The sequence below is a fragment of the Oncorhynchus tshawytscha genome, linkage group LG10 (genome assembly GCF_018296145.1).
Source record: "Oncorhynchus tshawytscha isolate Ot180627B linkage group LG10, Otsh_v2.0, whole genome shotgun sequence".
NCBI classification, from domain to species: domain Eukaryota; kingdom Metazoa; phylum Chordata; class Actinopteri; order Salmoniformes; family Salmonidae; genus Oncorhynchus; species Oncorhynchus tshawytscha.
Genome location: NC_056438.1, coordinates 44923200 through 44937766, shown reverse-complemented (window position 1 = coordinate 44937766; position 14567 = coordinate 44923200). Strand labels below are relative to the sequence as shown.

Genomic DNA, 14567 nt, shown 5'->3' with positions numbered 1-14567 from the left:
TAAGGAGGGGGTTTAAAGGGTGTTTGTGTCACCAGATCTCAAACCAGTTGAACACTAATGGGAGATTCTGGATTGACGCCTGAGACAGAGTTTTCCACCACCAGCAACAAAACAGACACTTGTAGAATCTATGCCCAAGGCGCATTGAAGCTGTTCTATCTGCACTGGTGGCCCAGCGCCCTATTAACACCTTTGTTGGGTGTTTCCTTTATTTTGGCTGTTACTTGGATATGCAGACACTCAGTGGCCAGTTTATTAGGTACACCCATCTAGTACCGGGTCGGACCCCTCCTTTTGCCTCCATAACATCCTGAATTCTTTGGGGCATGGATTATACAACGTTCAAACGTTGCTCAATTGGTAACAAGGGACCTAACATGTGCCAGGAAAACGTTCCGTACACCACCGCCACCAGCCCGTACCGTTGATACCAGGCAGGATGGGACCATGGTCTCATGCTGCTTCCTCCAAATCCTGACACTGCCATCAGCATGATGCAACAGGAACCGGGATTCCTCGGGCCAGGCGATGTTGTTCCACTCCTCAGTTGTCCAGTGTTGGCGATCGCGTGCCCACTGGAGCCGCTTCATCTGGTTTTTAGCTGATAGGAGTGGAACCCGGTGTGGTCGCTGCAATAGTCCATCTGTGACAAGGACCGAGACGAGTTGTGCGTTCTGAGATGCTGTTCTGCACACCACTGTTGTTAGGACTGCCACTGACAGGATGTTTTTTTGTCTCACCATTCTCAGTAAACTCTAGACACTGTCGTGTGTGAAAAGCCCAGGAGGCCGTCTCTGAGATACTGGAACCGGTGGCGCCCGGCACCGACGCGCCTGGCACCGACGATCAAACTACGCTCAAAGTCGCTTAGGACATTAGTTTTGCCCATTCCAACGTTCATTCGAAGAGTAACCGAATACCTCGATGCCGGTCTGCCTGCTTTATCTAGTGAACAATGGCCACGTGACTCACTGTCTGTGGGAGAGAACCTTTTTCGTGAACGGGGTGGTGTACCTAATCAAATCGAATTGTATTAGTCACATGCGCCGAATACAACAGGTGTAGACCTTACAGTGAAATGCTTACTTACGAGCCCCTAACCAACAATGCAGTTAAATAAATAAAACAGTCAAATCAAAATAAATAAAAAAATATATATAAAAAATATATATATATATATATATATATATTTAAAAAAAATACGAATTAGAAATAAAAGTAATAAGCAATTAAAGAGCAGCAGTAAAATAACAATAGCGAGACTATATACAGAGTGTTACCGGTACAGATTCATGGGGCAATGCAAATAGTCTGGGTAGCCATTTGAAGAACTGTTCAGGAGTCTTATGGCTTGGGGGTAGACGCTGTTTAGAAGCCTCTTGTACCTAGGCTTGGCGCTCCGGTAGCGCTTGGCGTGCGGTAGCAGAGAGAACAGTCTATGACTAGGGTGGCTGGAGTCTTTGACCATTTTTAAACTGGCCAGTGAGTGTATATGGCCGTTATTCTGTCATGTGATTTGATGTGTCTGTACCGGGGTCTCTCTCAGGACTATGAGAGTAAACTGGAAGCCCTGCAGAAACAGGTGGACAGAAACTCCCGTTACCTGGAGTCCCCAGACGAAGAAGAGGAGCCTGAGGAGGAAGGTGAGACATTGATTGACAGTTACCCAGCTAGAACAACCTTTATCAAATGTTTACATTGATTTTGAAATAAAATATCTATTTCTGAGGTAAGGTCAGAGAATGGAATATTTTCTGAATTATGGAATGTTTTAAGTTTTTCCCATAGTTCCGTGGACAAAGCGTGAGATGGAGCTTGCATCCTGGGCGTTCCGTAAGTGGCGTTTCTACCAGTTCACCTCCCTCAGGGACCTGCTGTGGGGCAATGCCATCTTCCTCAAGGAAGCCAACGCCATCAGTGTGGAGCTCAAGAAGAAGGTACACTGTCATTATATACAATCTATAAAGTAGAACAAGGATTCAGTGGTGAAACTGTGAGGTATCAGTCAAAGGAAACTGCGTTATTAATCAGTTCAGTCAGTCTACCAAATGAGTGTACATCGAATGAGTCTATTCTTAGATGAACGATGAATCGATTCGATGACTCAGCAACGACTGGTATTGCGAAATAATGCCCCTGCAAGTCATTGAATCTATTGTGAATCGGTTCGATGAGTCCGCAAAATGAGATTTCAATTGACAACAATGATTATGTTGCTAACCTGCTGACATGCTAAATGGTCCTCTCCTTTACAGGTCCAGTTCCAGTTTGTGCTCCTGACAGACACACTGTACTCCCCGTTGCCCCCGGACCTGCTGCCCCCCAGCGTGGCCATGGAGCGGGAGAAACGGCCCTTCCCCAGCACCATCGTAGCTGTGGAGGTCCAGGACCAGAAGAACGGGGCCACACATTACTGGACCCTGGAGAAACTCAGGTATGTGTGTGTGGGGGGGGGGATTGTGTGTGTGTGTGTGTGAGTTTGTACAGTATCACTATACTTGTGAGGACCTTGACATTAGACTGTGTGAGTGTGTTTTCGTGTCTCTGAGCATTTGTTCCGGTTATTTCTCTGTGGCTTTACATTATGATATGTGACTCTGTACACGCGAGGCCCTGGTATGTAGGCCTATATGGACTTACCCGGTCTGCGTCTACTTTACAGTGTCTGTTGCTCTGATGTGCTCTGTCCTGGTCGTGTGCCTTGTCTTTGCTGCCCCCTATAGACAGAGGCTGGACCTGATGAGGGAGATGTACGACCGTGCGGCGGAGGTTCCTAGCAGCACTGTGGAGGACTGTGACCAGGCTCTGACTGGAGGAGACCCCTTTTATGACCGCTTCCCATGGTTCCGTCTGGTGGGCAGGTCAGTCACCGTCCCAGGTCCTAGTCTTTTCAAATGTCATTCCCTTCCTTTCTTGAGGTAATCACTAAGTAACCAGTGGTTTCCTAATAAGAGCAAAAGGATGGAAACAGATACAATAAATCAAATCAAATCAAATTTTATTTGTCACATACACATGGTTAGCAGATGTTAATGCGAGTGTAGCGAAATGCTTGTGCTTCTAGTTCCGACAATGCAGTAATAACCAACAAGTAATCTAACTAACAATTCCAAAACTACTGTCTTATACACACAAGTGTAAGGGGATAAAGAATATGTACATAAAGATATATGAATGAGTGATGGTACAGAGCGGCATAGGCAAGATACAGTAGATGGTGTCGAGTACAGTATATACATATGAGGTGAATATGTAAACAAAGTGGCATAGTTAAAGTGGCTAGTGATACATGTATTACATAAAGATGCAGTAGATGATATAGAGTACAGTATATACGTATACATATGAGATGAATAATGTAGGGTATGTAAACATTATATTAGGTAGCATTGTTTAAAGTGGCTAGTGATATATTTTACATCATTTCCCATCAATTCCCATTATTAAAGTGGCTGGAGTTGAGTCAGTGTGTTGGCAGCAGCCACTCAATGTTAGTGGTGGCTGTTTAACAGTCTGATGGCCTTGAGATAGAAGCTGTTTTTCAGTCTCTAGGTTCCAGCTTTGATGCACCTGTACTGATCTCGCCTTCTGGATGATAGCGGGGTGAACAGGCAGTGGCTCGGGTGGTTGTTGTCCTTGATGATCTTTATGGCCTTCCTGTAACATCGGGTGGTGTAGGTGTCCTGGAGGGCAGGTAGTTTGCCCCCGGTGATGCGTTGTGCAGACCTCACTACCCTCTGGAGAGCCTTACGGTTGTGGGCGGAGCAGTTGCCGTACCAGGCGGTGATACAGCCCGCCAGGATGCTCTCGATTGTGCATCTGTAGAAGTTTGTGAGTGCTTTTGGTGACAAGCCGAATTTCTTCAGCCTCCTGAGGTTGAAGAGGCGCTGCTGCGCCTTCTTCACGATGCTGTCTGTGTGGGTGGACCAATTCAGTTTGTCTGTGATGTGTATGCCGAGGAACTTAAAACTTGCTACCCTCTCCACTACTGTTCCATCGATGTGGATAGGGGGGTGTTCCCTCTGCTGTTTCCTGAAGTCCACAATCATCTCCTTAGTTTTGTTGAGTGTGAGGTTATTTTCCTGACACCACACTCCGAGGGCCCTCACCTCCTCCCTGTAGGCCGTCTCGTCGTTGTTGGTAATCAAGCCTACCACTGTTGTGTCGTCTGCAAACTTGATGATTGAGTTGAAGGCGGTGCGTGGCCACACAGTCGTGGGTGAACAGGGAGTACAGGAGAGGGCTCAGAACGCACCCTTGTGGGGCCCCAGTGTTGAGGACCAGCGGGGAGGAGATGTTGTTGCCTACCCTCACCACCTGGGGTGGCCCGTCAGGAAGTCCAGTACCCAGTTGCACAGGGCGGGGTCAAGACCCAGGGTCTCGAGCTTGATGACGAGCTTGGAGGGTACTATGGTGTTAAATGCCGAGCTGTAGTTGATGAACAGCATTCTCACATAGGTATTCCTCTTGTCCAGATGGGTTAGGGCAGTGTGCAGTGTGGTTGAGATTGCATCGTCTGTGGACCTATTTGGGCGGTAAGCAAATTAGAGTGGGTCTAGGGTGTCAGGTAGGGTGGAGGTGATATGGTCCTTGACTAGTCTCTCAAAGCACTTCATGATGACGGAAGTGAGTGCTACGGGGCGGTAGTCGTTTAGCTCAGTTACCTTAGCTTTCTTGGGAACAGGAACAATGGTGGCCCTCTTGAAGCATGTGGGAACAGCAGACTGGGATAGGGATTGATTGAATATGTCTGTAAACACACCAGCCAGCTGGTCTGCGCATGCTCTGAGGGCGCGGCTGGGGATGCCGTCTGGGCCTGCAGCCTTGCGAGGGTTAACACGTTTAAATGTTTTACTCACCTCGGCTGCAGTGAAGGAGAGGCCGCATGTTTTGGTTGCAGGCTGTGTCAGTGGCACTGTATTGTCCTCAAAGCGGGCAAAAAAGTTATTTAGTCTGCCTGGGAGCAAGACATCCTGGTCCGTGACTGGGCTGGTTTTCTTTTTGTGGTTTTCTTTTTTGTTTTCTTTTTGTAATCCGTGATTGACTGTAGACCCTGCCACATACCTCTTGTGTCTGAGCCGTTGAATTGAGATCCTACTTTGTCTCTATACTGACACTTAGCTTGTTTGATTGCCTTGCAGAGGGAATAGCTGCACTGTTTGTATTCGGTCATGTTTCCGGTCACATTGCCCTGATTAAAAGGCTCCCTAAATACAATACACTTATAGGAGGATGCACATGAGAAATATTTGAACAGGGCCAGAGTCAGTAGACTTGCCCCACTAGAGATTACCTCAACATTCTACGACGGTCCTCTGCTCTGAAATGATTGCCCTGTGTCTGATACAGCTCCCCCTCTATTCCTCTCTCCCTCTCTATCCCTCTCTCCCCCTCTATTCCTCTCTCCCTCTCTATTCCTCTATCCCTCTCTCCTCCTCTCCTCTCTCCTCTCTATCTATCCCTCTCTCCCCCTCTATCCCTCTCTCTCCCTCTATTCCTCTCTCCCCTCTTTTCCTCTCTCCCCCCTATCCCTCTATTCCTATTCTCTCCCCCTCTATCCCTCTCTCCCCCTTTATCCCTCTCTCCCCCTCTATTCCTCTCTCCCCTCTATTCCTCTCTCCCCTTTATCCCTCTCCCCCTCTATTCCCTCTCTCCCCCTCTATTCCTCTCTCCCCCTCTATTCCTCTCTCTCCCTCTCTCCTCCTCTATCCTCTCTCCCCCTCTTTACCTCTCTATCCCATTCTCCCCTTCTATTCCTCCCCCGTCCGCAGGGCCTTTGTGTACCTGAGTAACCTGCTGTACCCTGTGCCGCTCGTGCACCGCGTGGCCATCGTCAGTGAGAAGGGAGAGGTGAAGGGCTTCCTCAGGGTGGCAGTACAGGCCATCTCAGGTATCAGCTACTGTGCCATATTGTCATGTCTCTATCCTTTTACTGTGCGATAAATTTGTGTTAACATGCAGTATTAGACACAAATGTTTAGTGTTTTGTGTAGGACACCCACGTGGGTGCTGAGAGAGTAGTGAATTGCTGTTTGATAAAAATGGCCTTCAAAATAGGATGAGGTTCCAACATTTTTATTGTCTCTCCCCAGCTGATGAAGAAGCCCCTGACTATGGTTCTGGCGTAAGGCAGTCAGGAACCGCCAAGATATCCTTTGAGGACCAACAGTTTGAGAAGGTAGAATCCGTAAGAAATTATACAGGAACTTGAATTACTTGCCAAATCGCTGTCTGCATACAGTATCGAGATTGGGAAAATGCTGTGTCATTATTTAAAAGGCCATGTGTTTGGCTGGTCAGTTCCAGACAGAGTCGTGTTCCGGCGGCATGTCCCATTCTAACACCTCTCACGAAGAGCTACGCTTCGTGGAAGGGGAGGGACAGAACTCTGATGTAGGAGCTGACCCTGACGAGGTCAACAATAACACCTGTGCAGGTAAGGAGATGTTGTTTTTCGATTACATCATTGTGGCGGTAGATATGAACAGCACACATTTGTTTAGTAGGGGAAGACTTAACTGAAAAGGTCATGTACTTATAATTTGTGTAAGTCATGGTGCAGGAGTAAAGCACTGTGTCTCCCCCGTCATACCGTGTGCAGGACTGCAGGCATTTCCTGTCTTTATCATGTGTACTTACCATGACCACAGACTTGTCCCCCGTCACAGCCACACCAGAGGTCCCCAGGAGCCCACTGAAGGGTGGTCTGGGTCTGGAGCTGCCCCTGGAGAAGGCCCTGTCCCACCTCCACATAGGCTCCACCTTCACCTTCAGGGTCACAGTCCTGCAGGCCTCCAGCATTTCCGCTGAGTATGCTGACATCTTCTGCCAGTTCAAGTAAGTGCCTCCCACTCATTCAAGCTCTTTCATTTTGTGGTATTTTAGCTTTGACCAGGACGGTTTGGAGTTTTTTTTTAGGGAGAGACTTGACAAGACGTCAGTGAGGGAAAGTGTTTTGAATGATGACGATGACAAGATGATGCATAAAGAGAAATTTGTTTCTAAAATCTCTCCTTAGGAACGTCTGCAAGTGCCAGTGGTTCAGGTACTTTAACAATGTAAACTCCCTGCATTTAGAAAAAAAAAAGAATAAGTAATAATAACAGCAACAACAGAGACAAAAGTCGTCAAGTCAGTTCAAATTGAGAAGCTAACTTCAACAACCTCTGCATCCCTTACACGATAGGAAGATTAAAAAGACAACAACAAAAAAAACAGCTAGACCAAGGTTTAAAACGCACTAGGAGTTCAGGGCTGAGAAAGTTCCAGAGAGTGGGGGAGGCATTGCTGAAGGCACAATCCCCCATGGAGAATAGTCTGGTGGGGATGGGGGGTGACCAGTAGGCCAGAGACAGAGGATCGAAGGCTGCGGGTGGGGGTGTAGATGTGTTACATGCTGGAAAGAGGGAAGGGAGCCAAGTCATGCATGGATTTGTAGGTAAGGTGTTTGATTGGAAGCCAGTGGAGGTGGAGAAGTGTGGGTGTGATGTGCTCCCAGGGTTTGGTGCGGGTGAGGAGTCTTATAGCTGAGTTCCGGATATACTGAAGTTTGTTGAGGGAGCTGGCAGGGAGTCCATTGCAATAGTCCAGGCGTGAGGTAATGAAGGCAATGAATAAGGTTTTCAGCAACTGAGTCAGTAAGTGAGGGGCTGAGACTGCCTAAGTTCTTGAGATGGAAGAAGGCAGATTTTGTGATGGTTTTAATGTGGGCATCAAAGGTGAGTGTGGTATCGAGGATGACCCCCAGATTATTCACCTGAGAGGTAGTAAAGATAGAGCAGCCGTCGACGTTAAGGTCAACCTTCTTCAGGAGAGATCTGGGTGCCACCAACATAGCTTCTGTCTTATCGCCGTTGAACTTCAGGACGTCAAGTTCATCCATGTTTGATGGGGGGGGGGTGTCTGCTGTCAGAGGTGGGTTTGGAGTGAACATAGATTTGTGTGTCATCAGCGTAACAGTGGAATTCCAGACTGTGTTGACGGAGGATTTTGCCGGAATGGTACGATATAGACGATGAAAAGGAGTGGTAACAGCCGGTTTGAGTTCAGGGGGTACAGAGCCAGAGCAGAGGGACACATTGACAATGTCAACCATGAGGGGAAAGAGTGGGAGTGTGGGCATAGGGTCAAGTGAGCAGGTTGTGAGGCTTTTGGTGTGTAGACCAGAGATGAACACTGCATCAACAGAGGAGAAGGTGGAGAGTGACGGAAGGGTTTCTGAGTCGAGCTGTGGTGGGGGGGGGGGTCGTTACGTGGCAGTTGTAGCTTATAGATCAGGGAGGAGGGAGCTCTCGGGTTATGACCTTTTTCTGATGTTAGAGTAGTGGGTAGCCTTGGCCTTGTGGAGAGCGTCAGGGTTCTCATGGGACTGAATCAGTTCAATCAGGGGGGTTGACTGTTTTTGCATTTCTGAGGGTCATGGTGCATTTGGTACGGGGCTTGGGGAGGGAGATGGAAAGATTAAATAGGGTGGCCACGTGGTCAGAAATGGTGAGGTTCTGGCCACACGTGTCGGAGGGATCTATGGCCAGTGTAGCACACCAGGTCCAGGTTGTAGCCTTTGACATAGGCTGTAAAAGTCACATGCTGGAGTGTACATGAACATTTAAGTCCCCAAGCAGCACATGGAGCAGGAAGATGTCAGTGTCTTAAACTCTTGAGTGGAAGACAAGGGAGACTATGGGAGGCCTGTATATCAAAATGAGGAGCAGTGGTTTTGGGCCAACCAGTGTGAGCGCTAGAGGCATTCAAATGAGGTCAGATTCTGTACCTGAGTTACAGCCCGTTTGAGGTCTGATCGCAAGGTTAAAAGGTCAAACATTCATACGGGTTGTTGCCAGGTTTCAGTCAAACACATGACATCAATTGCATCTTCTGTGATGAGCCCCTCTGTTGAATAGCCAACTCGACGCACAATCCTTTAATAACGGTGAGGACAGAGGGGAAAAGGGGGTTGCTTTATAGCGACACGATTGGAATTGATACAGTCCAATGGAGAAGTACCCGATTAGAGCCACGTCCAGTATTGAATGTGCCAGTTACATCCGTAGAGTTGTTAGAGCAGAAATCCTTGCGGCAGTCACTTGACCAAGCAGCCACCGCAAGCCGCAGATGGACACCGCGGAAGAGGTCGGTAAAAGCGAGAGTCTCGCTCACTGCTAATGCCGACCCGAAAAGGCTAGCAAAGCAAGAGGGGTGATAGCGCTGTAGACATGACAGCAACAGTAACACATGTCACTGCCAGAGTAATGAGGACGTGGGGCACACAATCCAGGGTAGGGTGGCTTGTTTAGGTTGCAGGGAGGCAGAGTCTATGTAATGGTGCCAATTTTGTACTGTCACATAACATGATCATATCCATTTGACAGTTGTAAGGAAGTCGAAATCTAATAGTTAGTCATGTATAATTGGACTGTTATGTGTCGAAAGCAAAATGAGTCATTTCAAGGCCTGTTCGTCAACTTTATTTCCTATTTTCATCCTATTTTGACTATGTACTTGAGTTTTGTCTCCTCGGCAATTTACAATGATTTTTTATTGAGGCAGGAATCTACATTTTAGATGACATCTAACACGTTAACTATTTGAAAGCTATGCTATGGAAAAGGGCGGCAGGCAGCCTAGTGTTTTAGAGCGTTGTGCCAGTAACTGAAAGGTTGCTGTCTCAAATCCCTGAGCTGACTCTGTGAAAATTCTGTCTGTGCCCCATAAGCAAAGCACCTTCCCGTAATTTCTACTGTAATTGTCTCTGAAATAAGAGCATCTGCTAAATGACTCAAATGTAAATGCAAAAAGCCTTGTCTTTCAAGACCTTTCACTTCTCTCTTTTCTTCATCCAGAAACGACTCCATCCTCTCTTGGTTTAAACAAACAAAATTCTCATGGTTAGTGTTATTCCTGAAGTAGACTCGTCTGATGGTGCGAGACAAGTGTCCCACCAAATGTGATCGTAATCAGTGCGCCACATTGAGAGTAGTCAACAGTACATAGTAGTAATGCAACAGTGTCGTCGTTTTAATATATATGTGTAGTGAATAGGTACGCATATTGACTGAATGTGGTCTCCCTACTTTCCAGCTTCATCCACCGACATGATGAGGCTTTCTCCACTGAGCCACTCAAGAACACTGGCAGAGGACCTCCGCTGGGATTCTACCATGTACAGAATGTAAGCACCGCCCGGAAATAACATTGCTATTCCTTATTATTAGTCATAGGTTAATACAGGCGTTATTTCTATGATATTGCCATGAATGAATCATGAATTACCGATTGTTGTTGTGTTGTCTTGTAATCATCCTGTTGTCGCTGGCCTCGTAAAGGGACTTGAGTGATAGCCTACCTCGTTTTTTTTTGATGGTCTATTAGATCACAGTAGAGGTTACCAAGTCGTTTGTGGAGTACATCAAGACCCAGCCCATCGTCTTTGAGGTGTTTGGCCACTATCAGAAACATCCATTCCCACCCCTCTGCAAAGACCTCATCAGGTGAGAACTGTACTTGCCCTCTTCTTCTTCAAATGATCCCGTTTTTCTGTCTTGCTAATGTAGACCATTTTAAAAGTTCACACTTCTATTTCAGTCCCCTTCGACCTTCTAGGAGGCAGTTCCCAAGGGTCATGCCCTTGTCTAAACCAGGTGAGTGGTTTATTTGGTATGTGCCTTTTTCTACATCTTTGAATGTGCCAGCCACCAAGCTGAGCAAGTTGGCACTGCAGCCATTTTGTACGAGAATGTTAACCAGATATTGGTTAGTTGTACAAATGTGACGGCCCATCCCAAATGGGGCTTATGACGAAAAATGCTTATGGCCAACCATCAGCATGGTCAAACCCTCCATTATCTCAGCCAATCATGGCTAGCCAGAAAGGATCCTGTCTTTCTCCCTATTTAGCTCAGTGCTTTCTCCTTGGCTAAACTCATAATTTAATATTTACAGACCCCATGCAAGTTTGCAATTGAGGCACATGAAAGTTCACATGTTCATGAAGGCATTACTGGAGAAAAAATTTGAAAATATTTATATATGTTTTATATTTAAATTCAGCAAAGGGTGGGGGGGGGTCAAAATCAAAAGTAACAGTCAGTATCTGGTGTGGCCACCAGCTGCATTGAGTACTGCAGTGCATCTCCTCCTGATGAACTGCACCAGATTTGCCAGTTCTTGCTGTGAGATGTTACCCCGTACATTTCTGGGGGAAATGGCCCTAGCCCTCACCCTCCGATCCAACAGGTCCCAGACATGCTCAATGGGATTGAGATCCGGGTTCTTCGCTGGCCATGGCAGAACACTGACATTCCTGTCTTGCAGGAAATCACACACAGAACGAGCAGTATGGCTGGTGGCATTGCTGGAGGGTCATGTCAGGATGCGCCTGCAGGAAGGGTACCACATGAGGGAGGAGGATGTCTTCCCTGTAACGCACAGCGTTGAGATTGCCTGCAAGGACAACAAGCTCAGTCCGATGATGCTGTGACACACCACCCCAGACCATGATGGACCCTCCACCTCCAAATTCTCGCTCCAGAGTACAGGCCTTGGTGTAACGCTCATTCCTTCTAAGAAAGATTGTGCGTTCCTGGTGTTACTCGGGCAGTTGTTGTTGCCATCCTGTACCTGTCCCGCAGGTGTAATGTTCGGATGTACCGATCCTGTGCAGGTGTTGTTACACGTGGTCTGCCACTGTGAGGACGATCAGCTGTCCGTCCTGTCTCACTGCAACGCTGTCTTAGGCGTCTCACAATACGGACATTGCAATTTATTGCCCTGGACACATCTGCAGTCCTCATGCCTCCTTGCAGCATGCCTAAGGCACGTTCACGCAGATGAGCAGGGACCCTGGGCATCTTTCTTTTGGTGTTTTTCAGAGTCAGTAGAAAGGCCTCATTAGTGTCCTACGTTATCAGAACTGTGACCTTAATTGCCTACCGTCTGTAAGATGTTAATGTCTTAATGACCGTTCCACAGGTGCATGTTCATTTATTGTTTATGGTTCATTGAACAAACATGGAAAAAAGTGTTTAAACCCTTTACATTGAAGATCTGTGAAGTTATTTTGATTTTTACGAATGATCTTTGAAAGACAGGGTCCTGAAAAAAGGGGCGATTCTTTTTTTGCTGATTTTATATATTTTTTAAACATCCCTACCTTCATCCACCTCATTGTGCTTGCGTGTCACAAATATTCAGACACATTTCTGACCTTCTCTTTCATAGTACCAGCCACCAAGCTGAATACCCTGACCCGTTCCACGGCCGGCCCATGCCACTCCAAATATGACCTCATGGCCTTCTTCGAGATCTGTGAGCTGGAGGCCAATGGAGAGTAAGTATTGTCTTGTCTCTGACTATGATTAAATTAAATGACATGCTATTTTATCAAATCGATTACCTAATGTTTAATTGATTACTTGATTGAATTAAACCATGCAACAATTAAACCATTAATAACCTGGGGCACCACGGAAGCATTCATTTATATAGAGTGGTTATCTCCCGAATCCACTCTCTTAAAGATCTGAAGATCTTTTATATCAATAGCAGTCAATTATTAATCGTCACCTTGATCAGTATCGTTCTGTTTGTCGTAAGTACTTGGTTATCTGCACCAACCCTAGCTAACAAGTTGAATCAGCAATACACAAATTGGCTAAACTATTTATTTACTAAATACCCAAATAATCACACAGAATTACATATATATAGACACAGGATAGATCACACATCGATTACTAATCATGTCATGAAAAGTCCCTGGTGGGCTAACCCAAAATGATGGCTGGTTACACAAAGGAAAGGGGTTGGGTTTGAATGAAAGAGCGGGAAGACTGAGGGACAAAGGGATTGGGTCTATATCGGACCTTGAGAAGCTTTGCTAATATCCGCCCATTCGGAAAAGAAAAATGCAAGATATATATTTACTCTGAGCTGAGCTACGCTTCGATAGATGGGTCGAAGATGGAAGACAGAGATCGCCATTGTCCTTTGAAGAATCTGTCTGGCCGTAGTGTTGTAGAGCGGATACGTTAAAGTACCCTGTTGTTCATAGGAGATATCTGTCCTTTCCTAGGCCGCGTATGTTTACAGCTGCAGCTGATAACTCAACGTCTAGGAGGTATCACTTCTTCTTTAGTGAATAATAGATCAAAGTTCATAACAAGTTGCCATAATCAGCTCATGCTGTATTCTGGCTGGTCTAGTCGAAATTCACCATTCCAGCATGGTGATTGTCACCTCCACGTTGAAATTTGACCTTTTAAATGTACGGACACCAGTCATCGGGAACTGACGTTGACTTCTGTCAACGGGATTTTGTACTGGGGGAGAGAAGGGTGTGTTTCATAGTTCTCAACCAATGTCGGTTCACTTGGGTGTGGCCACTGACTGGGCCTACGTTTTACTGTGAAACAATGATCTTATTTAGAAGGCAAAAATTACATTTAATCTTTTTACAAATAGTTTCATGTTTAAACATTTAAATATTTCCCCTTCTTCATGGTCATTAAAGTGGCAATATGTCACTTTTTGGGCAACCCAACCAAATTAACATAGAAATATGAGTTATAGATCTGTCATTCTCATTGAAAGCAAGTCTAAGAAGCAGTAGATCTGTTATACATGCACTATTTCTATGCTTCCCATTCTTAAGTTTTGTCTTTTACTTTCGGTTTTGTACACCAGCTTCAAACAGCTGAAAATACAATATTTTTGGTTATGGAAAATATATTTCACAGCGGTTTAGATGGTACAATGATTCTCTACACAATGACTGCTTGTTTTGTCACATAAACTGAAATTAGGCAAACTATTAGAGTTTTTGCAACCAGGAGATTCTGGATTCTGGATTCTACATATTGCACCATTAGCCATTGAAATTACAGCATTTTCTCACCAAGTAATTTCATGGTAAATACCAGTGGTAATAGAACTGCAAAGTTAAGCGTTACTGACAGTTTAGGGTCATTCATGTGAGTCATTGATGAATATGCCATTTTTTTGTCCTTAGCTATATCCCTTCAGTGGTGGACCACAGAGGGGGCATGCCCTGCCACGGAACCTTCCTGCTTCATCAGGGCATCCAGCGGAGGATCACAGTCACCATAGCGCACGAGACAGGAAATGACGTGGAGTGGAAGGAGGTCAAGGAGCTGGTGGTGGGTGAGTACGGATGAAAGTAGACGACAATAACATGTGCACAGTAAATTCATCTTTACCGCACATAAAGATCCCATAGATCCGTCTTTACGGTGCATAAAGATTGCATAGGTTCATATTTTCAGCACATAAAGATCCACCACTGACCTTTGACCTCTCAGGGCGGATCCGGAATACTCCAGAGGCTGATGAGACCATCATCGACCCCAACATCCTGTCTCTCAACATTCTATCTGCGGGCTACATCTGGCCCTCATATAATGACAAGTACGTCCCCTCTCTTCTTTCACAGCTAGTTCCTGTACATACTGTAACACCTAATAACATGGTTGTGTATTAATGGCCTTTTCCATAATGGAAAGTTTTGAGTAGGTTTTGTTTTCTCTCGTTCTCTATTTCTCTTTTTTTTTTTT

The 14567-nt window shown here is 45.9% G+C and overlaps 1 protein-coding gene across 24 annotated transcripts in view; it reads left to right on the top strand.

Annotated features, from left to right (window-relative positions):
* Positions 1-14567, top strand: part of LOC112260180 (kinesin-like protein KIF1A) — a 52900-nt gene that overhangs the window by 23481 nt on the left and 14852 nt on the right. For 11 of the 24 annotated variants that reach the window (XM_042328604.1, XM_042328597.1, XM_042328602.1 and 8 more), the window contains 15 exons: positions 1547-1643; positions 1777-1937; positions 2256-2434; positions 2724-2861; positions 5772-5890; positions 6093-6178; positions 6301-6436; positions 6651-6837; positions 9840-9884; positions 10078-10168; positions 10369-10487; positions 10564-10637; positions 12217-12325; positions 14006-14157; positions 14316-14421. In XM_042328604.1, the coding sequence (XP_042184538.1) occupies positions 1547-1643; positions 1777-1937; positions 2256-2434; positions 2724-2861; positions 5772-5890; positions 6093-6178; positions 6301-6436; positions 6651-6837; positions 9840-9884; positions 10078-10168; positions 10369-10487; positions 10564-10637; positions 12217-12325; positions 14006-14157; positions 14316-14421 (1799 nt within the window). The remainder of the gene's footprint in view (positions 1-1546; positions 1644-1776; positions 1938-2255; positions 2435-2723; positions 2862-5771; positions 5891-6092; positions 6179-6300; positions 6437-6650; positions 6838-9839; positions 9885-10077; positions 10169-10368; positions 10488-10563; positions 10638-12216; positions 12326-14005; positions 14158-14315; positions 14422-14567) is intronic. The other 13 variants (XM_042328605.1, XM_042328599.1, XM_042328588.1 and 10 more) reach the window with 7 other exon arrangements.